General features: G+C 29.9%; 10 protein-coding genes and 2 non-coding genes across 12 annotated transcripts; 10 read left to right on the plus strand and 2 right to left on the minus strand.

Moving 5' to 3' along the window:
• Window positions 1–490: 490 nt before the first annotated feature.
• On the plus strand, window positions 491–1,285 carry YJU2 (mRNA splicing protein YJU2; the record flags this gene model as incomplete). Its single annotated transcript, XM_046079100.1, has 1 exon — window positions 491–1,285. The coding sequence occupies one exon, from the start codon at window positions 491–493 to the stop codon at window positions 1,283–1,285; it is 795 nt and encodes a 264-aa protein (XP_045933757.1).
• Window positions 1,286–1,708: 423 nt separating this feature from the next.
• On the plus strand, window positions 1,709–2,791 carry YJU3 (acylglycerol lipase; the record flags this gene model as incomplete). The annotated part of the gene is made up of 1 exon (XM_046079099.1): window positions 1,709–2,791. The coding sequence occupies one exon, from the start codon at window positions 1,709–1,711 to the stop codon at window positions 2,789–2,791; it is 1,083 nt and encodes a 360-aa protein (XP_045933758.1).
• A 1,394-nt stretch (window positions 2,792–4,185) lies between these two features.
• MBR1 (Mbr1p) lies at window positions 4,186–5,571 on the plus strand (the record flags this gene model as incomplete). The annotated part of the gene is made up of 1 exon (XM_046079098.1): window positions 4,186–5,571. One exon carries the CDS (start codon window positions 4,186–4,188, stop codon window positions 5,569–5,571), a length of 1,386 nt encoding a protein of 461 aa, XP_045933759.1.
• A 644-nt stretch (window positions 5,572–6,215) lies between these two features.
• On the minus strand, window positions 6,216–6,962 carry CWP1 (Cwp1p; the record flags this gene model as incomplete). Its single annotated transcript, XM_046079097.1, has 1 exon — window positions 6,216–6,962. The coding sequence occupies one exon, from the start codon at window positions 6,960–6,962 to the stop codon at window positions 6,216–6,218; it is 747 nt and encodes a 248-aa protein (XP_045933760.1).
• A 2,086-nt stretch (window positions 6,963–9,048) lies between these two features.
• RAD27 (multifunctional nuclease RAD27) lies at window positions 9,049–10,230 on the plus strand (the record flags this gene model as incomplete). The annotated part of the gene is made up of 1 exon (XM_046079096.1): window positions 9,049–10,230. The coding sequence occupies one exon, from the start codon at window positions 9,049–9,051 to the stop codon at window positions 10,228–10,230; it is 1,182 nt and encodes a 393-aa protein (XP_045933761.1).
• A 521-nt stretch (window positions 10,231–10,751) lies between these two features.
• Window positions 10,752–11,882, plus strand: APN1 (DNA-(apurinic or apyrimidinic site) lyase APN1; the record flags this gene model as incomplete). The annotated part of the gene is made up of 1 exon (XM_046079095.1): window positions 10,752–11,882. One exon carries the CDS (start codon window positions 10,752–10,754, stop codon window positions 11,880–11,882), a length of 1,131 nt encoding a protein of 376 aa, XP_045933762.1.
• A 447-nt stretch (window positions 11,883–12,329) lies between these two features.
• Window positions 12,330–15,572, plus strand: SCDLUD_004123 (uncharacterized protein; the record flags this gene model as incomplete). The annotated part of the gene is made up of 1 exon (XM_046079094.1): window positions 12,330–15,572. The coding sequence occupies one exon, from the start codon at window positions 12,330–12,332 to the stop codon at window positions 15,570–15,572; it is 3,243 nt and encodes a 1,080-aa protein (XP_045933763.1).
• FAR3 (Far3p) lies at window positions 15,544–16,182 on the minus strand (the record flags this gene model as incomplete). The annotated part of the gene is made up of 1 exon (XM_046081387.1): window positions 15,544–16,182. One exon carries the CDS (start codon window positions 16,180–16,182, stop codon window positions 15,544–15,546), a length of 639 nt encoding a protein of 212 aa, XP_045933764.1.
• A 266-nt stretch (window positions 16,183–16,448) lies between these two features.
• SCDLUD_004125 lies at window positions 16,449–16,522 on the plus strand. Its single transcript has one exon. It is a non-coding gene; the product is annotated as a tRNA-Val (tRNA).
• A 1,168-nt stretch (window positions 16,523–17,690) lies between these two features.
• On the plus strand, window positions 17,691–17,818 carry SCDLUD_004126. Its single transcript has 2 exons — window positions 17,691–17,727; window positions 17,782–17,818. It is a non-coding gene; the product is annotated as a tRNA-Trp (tRNA).
• Window positions 17,819–18,391: 573 nt separating this feature from the next.
• On the plus strand, window positions 18,392–19,228 carry SCDLUD_004127 (F-box protein; the record flags this gene model as incomplete). Its single annotated transcript, XM_046076744.1, has 1 exon — window positions 18,392–19,228. The coding sequence occupies one exon, from the start codon at window positions 18,392–18,394 to the stop codon at window positions 19,226–19,228; it is 837 nt and encodes a 278-aa protein (XP_045933765.1).
• A 291-nt stretch (window positions 19,229–19,519) lies between these two features.
• SCDLUD_004128 (L-methionine (R)-S-oxide reductase) lies at window positions 19,520–20,065 on the plus strand (the record flags this gene model as incomplete). Its single annotated transcript, XM_046079093.1, has 1 exon — window positions 19,520–20,065. One exon carries the CDS (start codon window positions 19,520–19,522, stop codon window positions 20,063–20,065), a length of 546 nt encoding a protein of 181 aa, XP_045933766.1.
• Between the last annotated feature and the right edge of the window lie 33 nt (window positions 20,066–20,098).

Consider the following 20,098-nt stretch of genomic DNA (forward strand, 5'->3'; position numbering starts at 1 on the left):
TAATTAACTAAATAAATGAAATAAGATATAATTAAAATGGGGGGAGGCAAAAAAAGAATAGGAATGGAGGGCGGAGGATTGATTTCTTTTTACTGTAGCTCTTGATTACTAATATTATTTGTATTATAATAATTACAGATGTGGTCAGAGAAAACAGAGCGTTATTTATAATGTTTTAGAAATAAAAGTGGAAAATAAAATAAAAAAAAAAAAAAAAGAAAAAAAAAATGCATACAAAGTTTTAACCACTTTATTAACTTTGTATACCGAAATACCGAAACACCGAAACACAATAAATCAAAGTGTCCAATATTACAAGAAAAAAATAAAAAAATTAAAAATAAAAATAAGCAAATAAAACAATTTATTGTTAAAAGTACCAAAAAAACTATAAGTTTGATGCAATTATATATCAAATAACCTAAAAAAAAAATACTGAAAAAAATACTGAAAAAATACTGAAAAAATACTGAAAAAACATCTGTTAAGAATGAGCGAAAGAAAGGCTATAAATAAATACTATGGTAACTCAAACAATTATGATCCAATTTCAATGGAATCCAAATTGAAAAAACAAGCCAAGCATTTAAAAACTTTAAGCAAGAAACAGACTACGATCAGGTTGATGACACCATTCAGCATAACATGTAATAAATGTAACACGTACATCTCTAAATTTAAAAAGTTTAACGGTAAAAAAGAAACCTTGGAACAGAAATATTTAAATAAGGTCAAAATATATAGATTAAGTATTAAATGCCCCAGTTGTAATAACATGATTAGTTTCAGGACTGATCCTGCGAGTGCTGATTATGTTATGGAGGAAGGAGCCACAAGAAATTTTCAGTCGGATAAGAATAATAAAATTAACAACCCTGATACAAAGAACGACACAATAGATGATATTTTAGAAAAGTTATTGGCTGAAGAAGAAAGAGAAAGTCAAGATAATGGTGCCAATAACGCAAGTGTTAGTACTATGGATAAGATGGAAGAGATTGAAAATAAATTGAGTAAAATACAAAAAGAACAAGAAGACGATGCAATATTGGAAAGCTTACAAATGGAAAGCAGGCTGAGAATGGAAAAGGAAAGAGATTTATTGTCTTCTGGAAATATCACTAAGGATAATACAGATGATGAAAGGATAGTTGAACAGGCTTTTAGGGAACATTATGCTAATGGTGGTGACGAAGATGACGGTGGTGTTGTTGAACACGCTGCCAAAAGCAGTGTTATTAAATTTAAAAAAAAGAAAAAGTGTAGGACTAAAATTGTCATTTAACCTATTATTATTATTATTATTTGTTTATGTGTTTATAATAAACGACAAATATTATATAGCATCTATTTAGATGATGTGTTGTAAATGAATAAAAAAAAAAAACAATTCACTGCCAGTTACAATTTAAAAATACGTATCAGGGTATAACGCACGGCGTTTATCAGCTAATGAGTAATAAAAAATGAAGAAGAAAAAAAAATTTTCATTTTCTTTCTTTTTCTCTTGTTAGATTTTTATTTTTAAATCATTTAAACAGCTAAATTTTTATTATTTTGTATTTTTCTTCTGTCTATATCGTTATTACCAGTCTTTGTAACAAACGATAAGAAAAAAACATAAAATACTAAAGATAATAATACAAAGACTATAATATATATATATTTTCCTTTTTCCCCCCTCCCTTTTGTTTTTTTTCTAATAACCATGTCTGTTAAGCTTTTCCCTAATTTAAAAGAAAATAGTAATGTAAAAACAGTGGAATATCCATATAAATTGCAATCTGTATTGAAAGATACTATTGCCCCTAATTCATTGCCATCATCTTCACCACCATCTTCGTCTTCTCCGCCTATAAAATACATTGAATTCAATAAAGCTAAATTTGCTACATTGACATGGCCTTCAAGTATCACTAATAACGGTTCATCAACCTCTTCTTGCCCCAAATGTAGAATATTTATTGTGCATGGTTTTGGTGAATATAGTAAGCTATATTATAAATTGATGGATCAATTATCTCTGCAAGGAGTTGAATGCTTTTTTTTTGACCAAAGAGGCGCAGGGTATACTTCTCCTGGGAACTTGAAGGGTAAAACAGATGAGTATCATACTTTTAACGATCTGGACCATTTTTTAAAACTATACATTGATGACAATAATAAAAAGGACAGGAATAGTGGCAGTGATAAGAAAATACCATTATACCTATATGGACACTCCATGGGTGGAGGTATTATTTTGAATTATGGTATTCATGGCAAATACAAACAATCCATTGATGGTATTATAGCTACGGGTCCATTAATATTATTACATCCACATACCAGACCAAACGCATTAGTGTTAAAATGTTCTTGGTTGATCTCGAAAATGCTGGGGAATGTTCAGTTAGACACTGGGTTAGATATAGACGGTGTAACTGGAGATAGTAAATTTAGAGAGTACTTAATCAACGATTTTCCGAACGCTACTCCATGTGTTGGTAGTTTTAGGCAAATTTATGATTTTTTAATCAGAGGGATGTATTTAGTCGACAGCAGAAATGAAACAGAAATTAACAAGAATATGATTAAAAAACCTTTATTAATTTTATGTGGTGATAAAGATAGTATTAATGATTATAAAGCATCAGTTAAATTTGTTAAAGAAGTGTTGTCAGAAGAATCTAGTGGTAATAGTTTGCGTAATGTTAAGACGTATCCCGGGGGGAGACATTCTTTACACATTGACAGAGAAGAAATATTTCAAATGTTATTGAAAGACATTTTAAAATTTGTGGAAAATTGAAAATGAAATTGAAAATGAAATTGAAAATGAAATTGAAAATGCCTGGAATATTTTTTTTGTTTGTGCTGTGTCTCCTTTTCCTCGCGCCCCTCACCTCAACATTCTCGCTCCATAATTAAAATCCCTTTTTTTTTTTAATTTTATTTTGTTTGTTTGTTTGTTTGTTTGTCTCCAAATTAATCAACGATCTTTCTAGAAATTAGAAATCAAAATCACTCCACAAAAAAAAAAAAAAAATTGATACGATTTATTTATTTATTTTATTTTTAAGAATAGTACACATGAATAGTACACATGAATAGTACACATGAATAGTACACATGAATAGTACACATGAATAGTACACATGAATAGTACACATGATCCCTATAATCATGAGCACCTTACTATTTTTATATAAAAAAAAAAAAAAGAAAAAAAAAAAAAGAAAAAAAAAAAAAGAAAAAAAAAAAGCGATTTTATTTATATATATATAAATATAAAACAACCCTATAAAATCACATTTTCCCGCAACCTTCTCTTTATCAAGCCCCTTCTTTCCCACTGGTCACCCTCTCACACACCCCCTTCTTTTACAATTCTCATTTTTATTATTATTATTATTATTATTATTATTATTATTATTATTATTGGTTATTTCTTCTTTCTTTCTTGTAACTGTAATTGTATTCATTCATAGCCCTTTCCATTACTCCATTGTTATTTTGATAAATAATACAAACAAATAGCTAATACAGCCTTTTATTCTACTTGGCTTTCTTCAATTAAGGAGAAGTACTCCTTATACATAGTACAAAATAGAATCACCATACAGAAAGTAAATTTAATACTAGCATAATATAATATTAAGTAATAATCCGCATAAAAAGAAAAATATCTGAAAGTCATTTCTTTCTTATAGCTACGTCAACACCGATACACAAATAATAATAACAATACTTATAATATATTATTGTTCTTGTTTTTATTTCAAACTTGAAAATCAAAATTAATTATATATACATAGCCAAATATACAAATAAATTGGAGAATTGAATTTTTTTTTTTTTTTTTTTTTTTTTTTTTCTTTCTTTTACTTCTCTCTTCCTTTATCCTCTTTCTATAGTTAACTTCTCAACTGTGACTGCAGCATTTAAATTTTTAACGAGATAGGTAAAAAGTTTCAATTTATTCGATTCGATTCCTATTTGTTTATTTAACTCTATTTCGATACAATATAAAATTTATCACCACAAAATACCATAGACCTAAAAGCTTTAAACAAGGTCTCATTTTATAATCCTTTATATCATATTACATTACACATAGTATAGTCATATAACTGTTTTTTTTTCTTTCAAAATCATTAGTATTTTGGATAAAATTTAAAAAAAAAAAAAAAAAAAAATTAAATAATGGATAGGGACATTACTAACGAGGTAAATGATGTATCACGCCAATTAACCTCGTTTAATTTCAATAATAATAATAATAATAGTGCCAATAATAACACTGATAATAATGGAACTTTTTATTCTGTTCCTACTGGCACTGATAAAGCTAAGATGACTAACAGCAATCACGAATATCATTCCGTTGATGATTACAATGATATCTTTGAAAGAAATGTTCAGGATATTGGTTCAGATTTTGAGGATGATGAAGAAGAAGAAGGAGAAGAAGAAGAAGAAGAAGTGGCATATAATGATGACGATGATCAAACTATCGGTCCTCTTACCACCACTTTGGGCACTAACAAACTAGACTGTAATAACCGTAATAGCAATCATGTGGGTAAGCACCCTTTATGCAGTAGCACAAGTGGTATTAATATAACTCCCTCAAATACCGACTTAAAAAAGCAAAATAGGAGAAGAAAATCGACAGCTTTAGCCAATACTATTATGGTAAAATTAGCAAGACATCCGTCTGCTGTTATTAATATGGCTAATTCCCCCACATCTAGTAATACTACTATGAACACTACCGGTTCTATGGAGCATTATACTTATAATAATAATAATAATAATACACAAGACAGTGTTATGACTACGAATAGTGTTATGAACAATGCTGGTAGTGACGATATACGTTCTTCCTCATCTTCATTACTTCCAAATTCACCGAGTGGATGTATCACCAATGGTACTAGTTCTACCGCCACTGCTACAGGTGAACAAGAGAGCAATAATAACAGTGGTAATTATGGTGCCACACCCCCTCAGTCCGGTTATAGTCTAAGTAGATGTTGTACTAATGGTAGCATCCCAACCCATTTGTTTTGTTTGGAAAGATACGTTTCTAGTGAATTGGATTCAAATGCGGAAGAGTTTTTCTGTGAGGATTGTGGGAAAGATATTTCCGGAGAAGGGAAGGATGTTGGCAAAAGTCATGAAAGTTGTTTAGCATCTAAACAGAAAATTGACGGGGGGGATCTTGAAGATTGTGGAACTGATATAACTAATAATAATACCGAAGGTGATGCTATTTTAAAAGCTCGACGTCGTGCTCATAAGCATGATGTTAATCACCGATACCATCATCATGATACCGGTAGTGACGGTAAAAAAAATAGCAAGATTGGCATAAGTAAACCTCAAATAGAGACAAAACAGGGTGATTCCGACGCTGTTACTGCTGCTACTAATTTTACCAACAACAGTGGGAATGTTAATAGTAAGAATAAGAATGGCAATGGAAAAAAAAAGTTACACAACGATCCCAGCTCTTTTTTCAATACCTTAAAAAACCGAAAGTCGTTTATCACATCAGCTTTGGCAGATTCCCTATCATTGCATTAGTATCTTATTTTATACGTATACTTAGAAAGAGGGCGGAGGGAACTACCCTTTATTTTTTTTTCTTTTTTTTTATTTTTTTTTTTTTTTTTTTTTTTTTTGCTTTTCAAGTTTATTTTTATTTAATTATTTAATGTTTACACTTTTCATTTCGTTTATTCATGATATATGAGTATGGATATATAGATTGACTGTTAAAATTCTGGGGTCAGTTATCTTTTTTTTATTTTATTTTTTTTATATATATAAATTGTTATTAATTGTATTTCAATTTGATTTTTTGTTCATAAAAATATTAGCTTATGTTGAATATTGATGGCAGCTCGTAAGTTTTTATACGGCTAGATACCATTTAGTTGGAATAGATTGGGTTTTTTAATTAAAAGCTAGCAATGAATTTAAAAATAGCTTTACATGATAAAAATATTAAAAAAAACTAGAAAAATGTTGTTAAAAAAAGCTAGTACAAACAAATAAGTAAATAAAAATTATATAACAAAATTAAAATTAATATGAGGTGTATAAAAACGCTGTAAAGAGAAATCTTCCTACGGGAACTGTCCATTCATTATGGTAAAGCTCAGTGGAGCTGGTACAAAATGTTAAAAAAAAAAAATTCTTTTTTTTCCTATTTCATTGCTTATCAGCTAAATCAATAAAGCAGCAATGGCTAAAACACCAGCACCGAAACTGGCACCGTTAACAGCAGCACCGTTTTCTCCATTAGAAGAAACACCTGGTGTAGATGTAATAACGGTACAGTCGGAGTGGCCCGAACAAGTAGTAGTAGTTATAACAGTAGTGCTTTCATCAGATTTAGTGGTTGTTGCAGTACCGTTGGGATATATTGGTGCGGTGCTGATGGTTGAGGAGGAAGTCTCTTGACTGCTGGTTTCAGTGGCAGTACTGGTAGTATTGCTCTTTCCAGCTGGGGTAAAGTCAGGTACAGATTGACCGTTGCTGCCTATAGCTTTCAAAGCAATAGGAATAACGCCAGAACTAGTACCGTTGGTAGTAGATGTAGCTAGATAATAGGCGCTCCCTTCTGGTATAGCGTTAAAACCATCAATACCAGAATAAGCTAAGTAGCCGTCAGAAATGGAAAAAAATTTATCAGCCTCAGAAGCATCAGTAGTTTCAACTAAAGAACCATCGGCAGCAAAGGTTGCGTAATGACTATCACTTAACAATAACAACCCGTCATCAGTAATTGTACCTGATAAGCTGGCAGATGAGGAGCCAAGATACAATTTACCATTCGAAACATATACTGAGGCGTATTGTAAAGATGTGCCAGACCTAATTGAAACCAAACCAAATTGTTCGGAATCACAGGAAATAAATTTGGAAAAGGCTAAAAATAAAGCAGCAGATGATAAAACAGAGAATTTCATAAGGTATTTTTGTTTTGATTGGTCTATAGATGAATGAGGAAGAAAGTTTATAGTATAAAAACTTTGGTTTGTGTTTGATGTTTATTTTTTTTTTTTAATTTAATTTTATAAGTGTAATAAAATTTATAAAGTTTATTAAGATATAAGTTAAAACCAAGAACTTAATTTAGAAATAAGCTTTCTTTATATACTCTTTTTTTTTTTTTTTTTTTTTTTCTTTCTCTTCTTTTTCTTCTTTTTCTTCTTTCTCCCAGTTTTTTTTTATTATTATTATTATTCTATAGCAATAATTAGCGTTTTTAATTCAATCAAAAGTTACTAAACCCCTCACCTCTGCCATGCGTCATAACGTAGTAATTTATCAAATGTTGCCATAAATAATTTTTGTCCTTTTGTTTTTGTTTTTATTTTCTAGATTTATTTATTTATTTATTTATTTATTTCAATGTGGTATCTCAAATATGGCTGGGTTTCAAATTTTAAAATGCTAGCTAAATAACCGTTTCAATGTCTACTATTTACTTCTTTTTGTTGTTGCTTTTTTTTATTACACAGCAATAAAAAATGACACAATTTTAAAAGGAAGGTAATTTTTTAACATTACGGTTTTGTATTGATTACCTATAAACTTTATTTACACTTTTTAGCAACATGCGCGTGTGTGTGGAGGGGGAAAGGAGCTTAAAGTAATTAATTAAAATTACGTAATCTTTGTCTACGCGGTAACAAACAAATATACATGTGCCTAATATTGCCTGGTTATTATTAGATATTTCTAAAAATAGAAATCTCATCATTTTTTTCTTTCTCCCCTTCATCTCCGTAGAAAAAAGTGCGGAAGGAAGAACCGGAACAACAACAACAACAACAAAAATACAGTTATCCAGGGTGGGTACTGCAGCGTGAAAGTTTAGCTTTGAAATAAATAAATAAAATAAAATAAATAAATAAATCTATATTAAATATGTAGATCTGCATATAAAACAAAATGTATGATCTGTATTAAAGGACCCCTCTCAGTTTCTCCCTTTTCCCCTTTCTCCCTTTTTGCACTTTTTTAAAAATCGGGCTACAATAATTCTAGATCTTATTAACTCTTATTTATCCAATCTTACAATGCGATTGTTTACTATTTACAGTAATGAAATTGAGAAAAAAAAAAAAGGGTTTGCTGGGGAAGAGATTTTCAAACCCTTTTTTTTTTTTTTTTAGTCCATTATTATTATTATTATTATTATTATTATCGTTATTATTACTTATAAAATTATTACTTTATTAGTCCAGTAAAAATAATAATAATAATAATAATAATTTCGTTGCAAGTGATAAAGTGGGCATACGTTGATAATTTTATTTAATGGTTTGTCAATATAAATTTATTTCCTTGAATGTTTTACCCGGATCATACATGTTACTTTTTGAAAATAACCTTGTGATTGTTATCAGTTCTTTCACTCCACAACAATAAGCGGTTATTTTGTCAGTATGTTATATATATATATATATATATTTTCTTTGGCAGCTTATAAACTAATTCTTTATACACATTTCAGTTTCTCCAAGAATGAAGATCAATCTTTACTGTTGAGTTGAAAATTCAATATTTTATAGAAATATAGACGAATTGTCTTGTATTTATAACGATACAAGTAGCCTACAACGATAAATAATAACAGTTGAGCAAGTATTATACTTTAAATTGTCGGTAAATTTTTATGTCATTCCATTTAGGTCAAACATTGAATAATTCAGATATATTAATATGTTTTTAATTATTTAACATTGCAATGGTTAATTTCTACATTTAAATGCAATTTATCATAGTACTAGGAATTATAAGATGAGTATAACTTTTAATACAATTTAAAACCGGTCCGCCTTTTTTTGTTTTTCTTTTTGTTTTTGTTTTTGTTTTTGTTTCTTTTTTTTCTTTTTCATTTTTTTTTTCTTTTTTTTTTTTTCGTTTTTTTTTTTTCCTAGATTATTTTTAATATATCTCTATCTTTATGCTAACGTAGATCATTATCGATATACTTCCAAAACCTTTTCATAACATGCTAAATAAAACAACGTACATAATAACACCATGGGTATTAAGGGTTTGAATGCAATTATATCAGATAAGGTACCAACAGCTATACGTAAAGCTGATATCAAAACATTTTTTGGTAGAAAAGTAGCAATTGATGCATCCATGTCATTATATCAATTCTTAATTGCTGTTAGACAGCAGGATGGTCAACAATTAACTAATGAAATGGGTGAAACCACTTCTCACTTAATGGGTATCTTTTATCGTACTTTGCGTATGATTGACAATGGTATCAAACCATGTTATGTATTTGATGGTAAACCACCTGATTTAAAGGGTGGTGAATTGGCTAAAAGATTAGAAAAAAGAAATGATGCAATTACCAAAGCTGAAGAACTAAAACTCAAAAAAGGTGAGGCAGAGGGAGAAATAGAAGAAGATTTACGACAACAAATATCCAAATTTGAAAGAAGAACTGTTAAAGTAACTCGTGAGCAGAATGAAGAAGCTAAACACTTGCTGGATTTAATGGGCATTCCCTACGTTAATGCACCCTGTGAAGCTGAAGCACAGTGTGCCGAGCTAGCCAAGTGCGGTAAAGTTTATGCTGCTGCGAGTGAGGATATGGACACCTTATGCTATAAAACACCTTTCTTATTAAGGCATTTAACTTTCAGTGAGGCCAAAAAAGAACCTATTCACGAGATTAATACAGATTTAGTTTTAAAAGGGCTAGATATGACGTTAGAACAATTTGTCGATTTATGTATTCTGCTGGGCTGCGATTATTGTGATACTATCAGAGGCATTGGTCCTGTTACAGCCTTTAAATTGATCAAAGAACATGGTTCGATCGAAAATGTTGTTGAATATATCAATACCAGTGTCAATACTAAAGAAAAAAAAAAATGGATCATTCCTGAAATTTGGCCATATCAAGAAGCTAGAAGATTATTTTTGGCACCAGATGTCGTTGATGGTAACGACATTACATTAAAATGGAACCCACCAAAGGAAGCTGAGTTGATTAAGTTTTTATGTGAAGAAAAGGGTTTTGCTGAAGATAGAGTACGTTCAGGTATTAAGCGATTACAAAAAGGACTAAAAACTGGTGTGCAAGGCAGGCTTGATGGATTTTTCAAAGTTGTTGCTAAACCTCAACAGCAAAGTAAGGATAATTCTACAGCAGCTAGAAAAAATACAAGTAAAGGTAAAGTGACCAAAAAGAGGAAATAAATGTAGTATATGTGTATAACAAAAACTAATAATCATTGAATAACTTGGTACTATATTGTCTTATTATTTTCAATCGAGTAATAGAAAATACTTGATATTATTCTTGGGAATGAACATGTCTTTATTAAACTAAAATAAAGATAATTGTTAAGTAATTGTTAATATAAATGTATTTAGTAATTTTTTCTGTGAACTATTTTCTTTTTCTATTGGCAGAGGAAATACAATTTAGTGATTCGGAATTGCTACCAACTCGCAGTTAATCGAATACTTCAAAGAATGTTTACTTTTACTATTATTTTTTTAGGTGTTTAGCAAAGCGAACTTTTTATGTATAATTCCAATTTTATTTTATTCTGAAATAAACAAAAGTTGAAAAAGAAAAGAAAAAAAGAAAAAGAAAAAGAAAAAAAAAAAAAAAGAAAAAGAAAAAATTCTATTTTTTTTATTTTATTTTGAATAGTCATTATAAAAATTAAACTATAGTATAGTTCTCAACTAGTAAAAAAATATCTTCCACAATGCCTAAAGCCTCCTCCACTAAAACTGCTATCAAATTTACCAGATCAACGACATCTAAGTTTAAATTTGGAGCACATGTTAGCGCAAGCGGGGGCATTTCAAAAAGTGTTACCAATGCTTTCAATATAGGCTGTAATTCGTTTGCTATGTTTTTGAAATCGCCTAGGAAATGGTCGGCTCCACCATTCACAACTGAAGAAATTAATAAATTTAGACAAAATTGTATTGAATTGAAGTATGACCCTTTAACCGATATTTTACCTCACGGTCAATATATGATCAACTTAGCCAACCCAGATAAGGAAAAAGCTGAAAAAAGTTTTGAAAGTTTTCTTGATGAATTAAGAAGATGTGAAGAATTGGGTATAGGTCATTATAATTTTCATCCTGGGTCCTCATTATCCAGTGGTGATCACGAAAAACAATTAAAACAACTGGCAAACTATATTAACATAGCTCATGAGAAAACTTCGTTTGTCAAAACCGTTATTGAAAATATGGCTGGAACCGGGAATCTAGTTGGCAGTGACCTAAATGACATCCGTAAAGTTATTGAACTGGTTAAAAATAAAGATAGAGTAGGGGTTTGCATTGATACATGCCACACTTTTGCAGCTGGCTACGATATTGGCACTGAACAATCTTTCTATAATTTTATGAATGAATTCAACCAAATAATTGGTCAGGAATACCTAATGGGGATTCACTTAAACGATTCTAAGGCTCCTCTTGGTGGAAATAGAGATTTGCATGAAAAAATAGGTCAAGGCTATATTGGATTAGAAGTTTTCAAGGCAGTTGCTCATTGTGATTTATTATGTGGAATACCAATAATTTTGGAAACTCCACAAGAGAAAGACGAAGGTTATGGTGAAGAAATTAAATTGCTAGAATGGTTAGAAGAAATTGGGGATAAACCGGAGGAAGGAATGGAGGAGGAAAATGAAAAGGATAATAAACTATTGCAAGATAAAATTGTTTATTTACAAAAATTGGGTGAAAACTCCAGAAAAAAACAAATGGAATTATTTGAAAAGAAGAAGAATGGTAAAGATAACAAGGCCAAAAAGAAGCGCAGTAATAATGATGATGACATTATAACTAAATTAGCAAAAAAGGTGAAGAGATAGACATAGAATTAGCCTTTTGAAAGAGAAAGAAAAAGAAAAAAGAAAAGGAAAAAACATTTTTATTTCAGTACCAACTATAATGCTTATATCTATTTTTGAGTTTGTATAAGATAAACATTTTGCTTTGATCTGTTATAGATTATTAAATTATCTTTGACTAAGCTCAAGCTTTATTTGTTCCATTGAATATCAAATAAACAAACCAATATTTAATTTCGTACATGATGATATTATGCTATATGCAAAAAAAAAAAAAAAAAAAAAAAAAAATAACAAAAAAATAACAAAAAAAATAACAAAAAAAATAACAAAAAAAAAAAGTAAGCTAGAAATTTTATGACACCTACCAAGCCAAGTTTTTAAATTTTCAAAGAACCATCCCATAAAATTGATAAACGCAAAGACAAAAGAAAAAAAAAAAATTTTTTTTTTTTTTTTAACCATCCCATGGAACATAATACTAAATTCAATCAGGAAAGAGTTCCATTCTTATTCCCAGAATTCCACGTGATATACAAACTATTATCATCTGCACCTCATTTCCGCTACGGATGTTGCGAAACTGTTTTCAAAGGATTTGAAATTTATATCGTGGAACAATGGTGTCTTGATAGGGAAATATCATCAATAATAACATCTTATACAGGGAACCCAGACAATATTTTGCATGCAATTAAAATCTATTTACCCTTAAATCCTCAATTTTGGCCCCCAGAGTTGAAGAATTATTTAAGTTCAATCGTTGATTCAAGCAGTTTACAATATGTACCGGATCTAGGATATTTATTTGTAACAAATTTGTCGCAACTTCCATTTTCGTCCTCTAATCTAAATTTGATTCACGTAGATGGTGGAGATATAAGGACGGTATGGCATAATTTTACTAATAATTTGAACCTAAGAAGATTAAATTGTGGTGCCAGGTCTGGTGTCATGTTGAACAAACCCAGTTCTGCAAGTGTAGACAAATTTTTACAATTGTACAAAATTACGAAAAAAACTGTTAAAACTAATGCTTCAAAAAATAGTAAGAGCGGTGTGGATTCTGGTGGCAACAGTACTGATACAAATCATCTGTTTAGAATGACTTCAAATAATGTTGTTGATTCAACTGCATTAAATAATAACCAACTAGCATTTACTGACAATGAAATAAATAACGAATATTTAGATAACACTTTAACAGCACCTCCTAAATCTTTATCAACCATGAGTAAAAAAAGGGATAACAAGATGGCTGAAGATCAACAACAATCAGTGCCAATGTTATACCATCCAACGTATACCGTAATAGAACTTGTTATTTATATTGTCCAAGTTTCGTTAAGTTTTTTCAACTTATTAGAACACAAGTATATTGATGGCTTTTATTGTCATAAGACGCAGCAGGCATTACAAAGATGGCAGAAAATTTATGGGTCTGTATATTTTCCCGCGTTGCTGCAGTCCAGAGGATTGACTCCCAATGTTTTGTCGGCACTAATAAGCTTAGTTTTAACGTGTTTCTATAAATTCATTGTAGAGGATTGTATGCCGCCAACAGGTGCAGCTGACCCGTTCACCGAGCCTTCACTAATATCATCTGCGATATACCATTTTCAAAAAAAAATCAGCTCGAAAAAATCTAAATACGGATCGTTAGGTACCTCCTCTGCTAATTACTCATATGCATATTACTACGGAGGGAATACTAGTCACCATACTCATGGCAACAATTATTACAGTAATACAAACAATAATGGTGGTGCAGCACCATATATTTTTTATTTAGATATACCATTGATAAATAAGCTATTTGAAGTTTCGAATTCAGACTCCAAAAATGACTTTACGCAACTCAAAAAAGTAGTTAAATCAACAGTCAAAGATATCACCAAGTTAAGAAAAAACAATTCTTATCATTTGGCATCGACCGAGATGTTAACTACGGATTTGAATGATTTAGTGCAGACAATTAACAATTGCAGCTCTACTTTTAGCAATTCAAATGGTATAACGGCGTCTTTAAACTCACATTATCATAATATTCATCATATTCATCACGGTTTCCATAACCATTTGCATGATGCTGATGCCAATAGTAACAACAATAGTGGCACAAATACTCCCAGTAGTCAACATACCGATCATCACGGAAGTTATGGTATTGCTAATGCCACTGTAAATGGTGTTGCTCTTAGTATGGGTATAAATCACAGCAATGGTAATAATGACTATGACACGAATGCTCAGTTTAATACAAATAACGATAGCAATAACGCCAACACAACAAACATGAATATCAATAGCAATACTATGAATGCAAAGGTCAAAGGATCCATTTTAGGCTGGTTGTGGAATGAAAAGGACACGAATGGGAAATTAAAATTTTACTACCATGATTTTGTTTCATATGACTATAATAGGGATTACGACGACGATTTAGATTATTATTATGCATTAAAACTGAAAGATTCTAAGCACCCAGAAAACAACAATGATATACCTCAGTACCGAATGATAATCACCACATTTTATAAAAATGTTTATGGTGAAAAATCGTTTGGTTTTAAAAAATATTTAGAAAACAATATGGATAATGATAGTTCTTCTGTTTATAATCGTGCAATGAACAATATAAACTTTAGGTCTATAAGTGGTAATAAAAATGCTGGATCTGGCACACAAAAACACAACAACAACAACAACAAAGACGAACTTAACTCCACAAATATGTTTAAGGATAACTCGCATACCTTTGGCGTCTATGATTTGAAGAAGCATGGTGGAATTGACGGGGAATATTATAACGGTTATAACTACAAGGACAAAAATAACCAGCACGCTGACGATGAATTGGACGGGATAATACCAAAAAATAGTGAAGACAATGAATCCAATATATCAAGTTATAATAAAGAGACTTCTCCGTTCGATGAATGGTTTTTCAAAGAGTACAATAGAAGATATTCAAGCTCGGATATAGAGCTGGAGGAAAAACAAGCAGACGAAATTAAAACCAGAAGAAATAGCTTGTCATTGATCCAAGACCATTTAGAAAAATGGAATTTGGTAACATTAAGTGGAGTAAGAATGGCATTAGAATTGAAGAGATTGAATAGAGACACTGAGCAAGAGCTCCTACCAACCACTGCCATTAATACTGTCAGTAATAACACTAATGAGACACCTGCCTTTTATGCTGACCCTGACGAAGAATTCGCTGCATTGAAAACAAAAGTTGTATCGTTAGAAAAAAATTTACCAGTTTTAAAACGTAGTTTAGATATTTTAGAAGCCAGATTTCAAGATGACGTAGAGAATAAAAGTAGCATATATAAAAATATGAAGAATACCATAGAATCTACGATCTCCAAATACAATTACGACTTGAGGATGTTAGAAAGAAAGATAAGAAATGTGAAAGATAACATGGAGCAATTTGATATCAAGATAACTGGCATTGAAAGGACACTTATTGAATTTGCTAAGTACGAAGGTCATGAGTATTTAGAATTATTAAATAAGTCTGGATTCACCGAAGAAGGCACGACTAAGGATGGTGCTACAGAAACTACCAGCAGTATTATTAATAATACAGAAAATAGACGAGAACTACAACATTACAATGGATTAATACTTACATTTTTACTGACTGCGTATGAACATGTTAAAGTGCTAATTAGGAATTTTTTTCAAAATCCACATTAATTAGTTTATTTATTTTAGATATTTGTTCCTTGTTTAAACTAGTGATTATGTTTTTGTCGGTGGCACCATCATTGCTCTGTGATAATAGGTTTTTAATTATATGGTCTAATTTTAATTTGACTTGGTCTACATTAAATTTTAAATTGGAATTTAAAAACTTAATTTCTGTTAGATTATTATTTAAAACACTGACATTATTGTAGATATAACTGTTTATGATATCCTTTTCCAATTTTACCATCAAATTGTTTTGCTCTAAAATGAAAAACTTTATAGATCTAATTAATTCCTTGAATTGTTCGATCAATTTACACATTCTATCCTTTAAAAATAGCTGTTGTTTAATTTGATAAATTAACTTGTAATTTTCATTTATTAGTTGATTTTCCTGAATGTTTATAGTATTCTCGTTATCCGTTCCATTAGTATTAGTAATTCTGTTTGTAAGGTCATTCTTAGAATATTCTTCATAGGTTATGTACGATTGTTTGGATATCCTTCTCAAAACCTGCTCTAATTTGTTGGTTTCCAAACGGTTGTTTTTTTGGTGATCGATTAATTGTTGGGTTAGATTAACTAAATATTCGAAACAATCATTCCAGTTGTCCATCGTTACAAACTGTTTGTTTATGTGTTTGATGGTAATAGGTGAACCCTTTTATTTGCAAAATATGTGTGTAGATATGTGTATTTATATCTCTATGTTAACAATAAAGTTGTTGGTGTTAAAAACAGGATATGTGTTTATATTTATTTTTTTTTTTTTAATTTATTTTTTTAATTTTTTTCTTTTTTTTGTTATTTTCTAATGCAGAGAAATAAAAATACTTTTAATTATAAGGAGCAAGAGATGACGGAATATGAAGCTAAGTTATTGGTTTTGTGGTCTAGTTGGTTATGGCATCTGCTTAACACGCAGAACGTCCCCAGTTCGATCCTGGGCAAAATCATAAACTTTGATTTAATTCTTTTTTTAATTTTTTTTCTCTCTGATTTATGAGAAAAGTAAATAGTGAAGTTTAGAGCGGCTAAACTGTGATAATATAAAGACGCATTAATAACACATTATGATACAACAATTCGATTTCTTGAGAACACATTTTTTTTTTTTTTTTTTTTTTTTTTTCACCTATTTCTGCAAGCTGATGTTTTCGTTGTCAAGTTATACGTGTATATTTCTTCCCATGATATTCTGAACTAATGCCTTTACACAAGGTTGAGAGTTAATAATTTTATATCTCAGATGATTGGAATTAATCTTTTATTACAAATGGAGCTTTTCAAGGTTAGTTAGGAGTGAAGCACCAACATCGATGTTACTTTCTCCTAGTTACTATTTTACTTTTTTGTATATAAGTCGTTTTATAAACGCTACTTTACTTTTTTTTATTGGTGACCACATCATTAGTGGGTACCATAGTATCCGACTATTATTTGTGGTTAATTATTATTAGTAATAAGTCATAGTCACGATGTAGAAAATCGTGATATTTTGAAGAAAAAGGTTAATAAAATAACTTGATACTTTGTTGCTTGTCTTTTATATACCTTTTTAACCAATAAATTATAACATTAATTTTTTTTTTTTTTAAATAAATCATCTCTTTGTATATGTGTTATTTCCACTTTTTTCTATGTGATATTTGTATTATCCATTAGAAATGTCTCATAATCTACAATTATTTCTGCATTCTATAATAATTGTGTGAAATACAAATATGGTTGAAAAAGAAACTGTTATGAAGTAGAATTGTGTTTATCACAATCCGTACAGAATATAGAATGATCGGTTAATAAAAGATCGGTTAATAAAAGATCGGTTAATAAAGGATCGGTTAATAAAGGACCAACCAATAATAATATAACATTGTCGTGTCAACATCGAAACAAGAACAGAAACAGAAACGTGAAAATAAATCGTATATAAAGAGAGGATTTATTCAAGAGAAATCAATTATGAAATTAGTTATAATATATAAGTTATTAGTTAAAAGTATATAAAAGATCAAGCAACAAACTATTACATCTGCCTTGATATAAATAGTAAAGTATCAAATCTGTCTACTAACCCTGCCCCTCCCAGTATATCCTCTCTGCGACATAACAGAAACCAAAGTTGAAGCGGTGGCTCAATGGTAGAGCTTTCGACTCCAGTTAAATTAATTGGTTTCGGCGTTACAAACACCAGTATTATGGCGTTGAAAGATGCAATCGAAGGGTTGCAGGTTCAATTCCTGTCCGTTTCAATTTTTTTAATTATTATTAATTTTTTTTTTTTTTTTTTTCTTTAATTCTTCTTTCCCCCTCTTTTTGCTTGTTGTTATGCCCCTCAATTTTTTAATTTTTAAGCTTGTGATTTATAGCTCTTCGGGAATTATCGGAAGTGGGAAATCACTCCATTGATTTTCTTGCTTTTTTTTTCTTGCTTTTTTTTCTTGCTTTTTTTTAATAAATGCGGAAAGAAAGAAAAAAAAAAAAAAAGGAGGGAGGATTAACTGCCTTCTCATTGCATGCCCCTTTCTTTCCCCCCCCCTGCTAAAAATTAAAAAAATTAATAGAAAAAAAAAAATATCGTGAAACTAAACCGAATATCGGAAAAATAAATTAAAATCAAAGAAAAATAATCCACAAAAAAATATATATATATATATATGTATAATATATAAAATAATAAATAGCAAAACTGATCCATACTTTATTATTTGTCTAACTCATCTCCTCTGGGCTACAACGACAAAAGTAAAGAAGTTTAACTTTTTAAAAAAACAAAACAAAGAAAAACCACAAACAAAAAAAGAGAAAATTAATCAAGAATAACAATGTTGGATCATTTCCCACTAGAAATTACTGACAAAATACTACTTGGTTTTACTGACAAAGAAAAATTACAATTAAGATTGGTCAACTCTCACTGGAATGATTTAATAAAATATAGATACAATGAAAGACATATAAGGATTAATACACGTTTTGCTACCACGAGTAGCAGTACTGCCTTGAATTGGTTGGACTATCATCAGCTTTATAAATTGAAAAAATTTGTAGAAATCAATAACACTTATACCAACAAAAAAATCAATTATACTTCTACAGGGCCATTCAGTTTGGTCTGGGATAGAATGCCTAAATTAACAAGTATAAGGATAGGGTTGCAAATACTTTCCAATGAAAATATAGTTAATCAATTGAACAATTTGAGACAAATAATCTTCAGCGGTAGTGCTACAAATGAGACGTGCTGGCTATGGTTTCCCATCGAATTAGTGAAAAATTTTCAATTTGAAATAGGCAAAATTTACGTTTTCAATATTGGTTCCGTTTATATAGAGAACGAACAAATACTTAATTTGGAATTACCTTTAATTAGCAACAAAATCAATGTCAACGCCGCTAATAGCGATAGATCGTTTGATTGTTTATTTTTTGAGTTCAGCAAAGATATAAATTGTCAAAGTAAAAATAATCCTAATGATGAATGGTTATGGTATAGCTTTGATGAGTTAAATTTAGGTAAGTATGTTAATCATCGAACAGATAATATGTCCATTGACTACTTTTATAGATATCCACACCCACAGAGTAGTACCAGAGGCAAGTGTAGTGATATTGATATAAATGCTAATAATAATATCCAAAGGCCAAAAAAAGTTTGCTAAAGAAAAAAAAAAAAATTGTTTTTAGAAGGATGAGTGTGTGTATATATATTCAAGTTTAGTTTCTCCGACTTTTTTTTTTTTTTTTTTTTTTTTTTTTTTGCTTATGTAAATATCTTCTGTATATATCATTCACGTTTACACATTCGTTATATATTATAAAATTCATTCATTTTTTCTTCTTCTGCTATAAAATTTTATCCTTTTTTTTTTTTTACAAAAGAAAAAAAAATTAAAAATAAAACAAAATCAAACAATAAAAAAAACCAAAAGCGTAGAGGTATCAAAGTAAACATGTCACAATATCATGCTGATTATACAAACTTCCAAGTTTCAATAAGTCGAGAGCAAGCTTTAAAACAATTGATTGAATCATACGAAGCATTATGCGATGGTCAAAACAACTGGGTTAGTAATTTATCTAATTTGTCTTCATTATTATGGCATTGTTACAAATCGTTGCAATTAAATATTAATTGGGCAGGATTTTACGTATTGGATAACAATACCACTAATAAAAATGAGCAGCAACTTATTTTAGGTCCATTTCAAGGGAAGGTTGCGTGCCAACTAATTCCATTCGGTAAAGGCGTTTGTGGCACTTGTGCTTCAACATTAAAGACTCAAGTTGTCAAAAATGTGCATGAATTCCCAGGTCATATAGCATGCGATGGTAAAACTAAGAGTGAAATTGTAGTACCTATTATTAATCAAGTTGCTAACAAATGTATTGGTGTGATTGATATTGATTGTTTAGACTATGACGGATTTAGTCAGGAAATTGATGGTAAATATTTAGAAATTTTAGCTAGAAAAATCGTAGAAACTTGTAAATTTTAAGATATGTATTATTATTATCGTTATCTTTTTTTT

Source organism: Saccharomycodes ludwigii, chromosome V (assembly GCF_020623625.1).
Source record: "Saccharomycodes ludwigii strain NBRC 1722 chromosome V, whole genome shotgun sequence".
NCBI lineage: Eukaryota > Fungi > Ascomycota > Saccharomycetes > Saccharomycodales > Saccharomycodaceae > Saccharomycodes > Saccharomycodes ludwigii.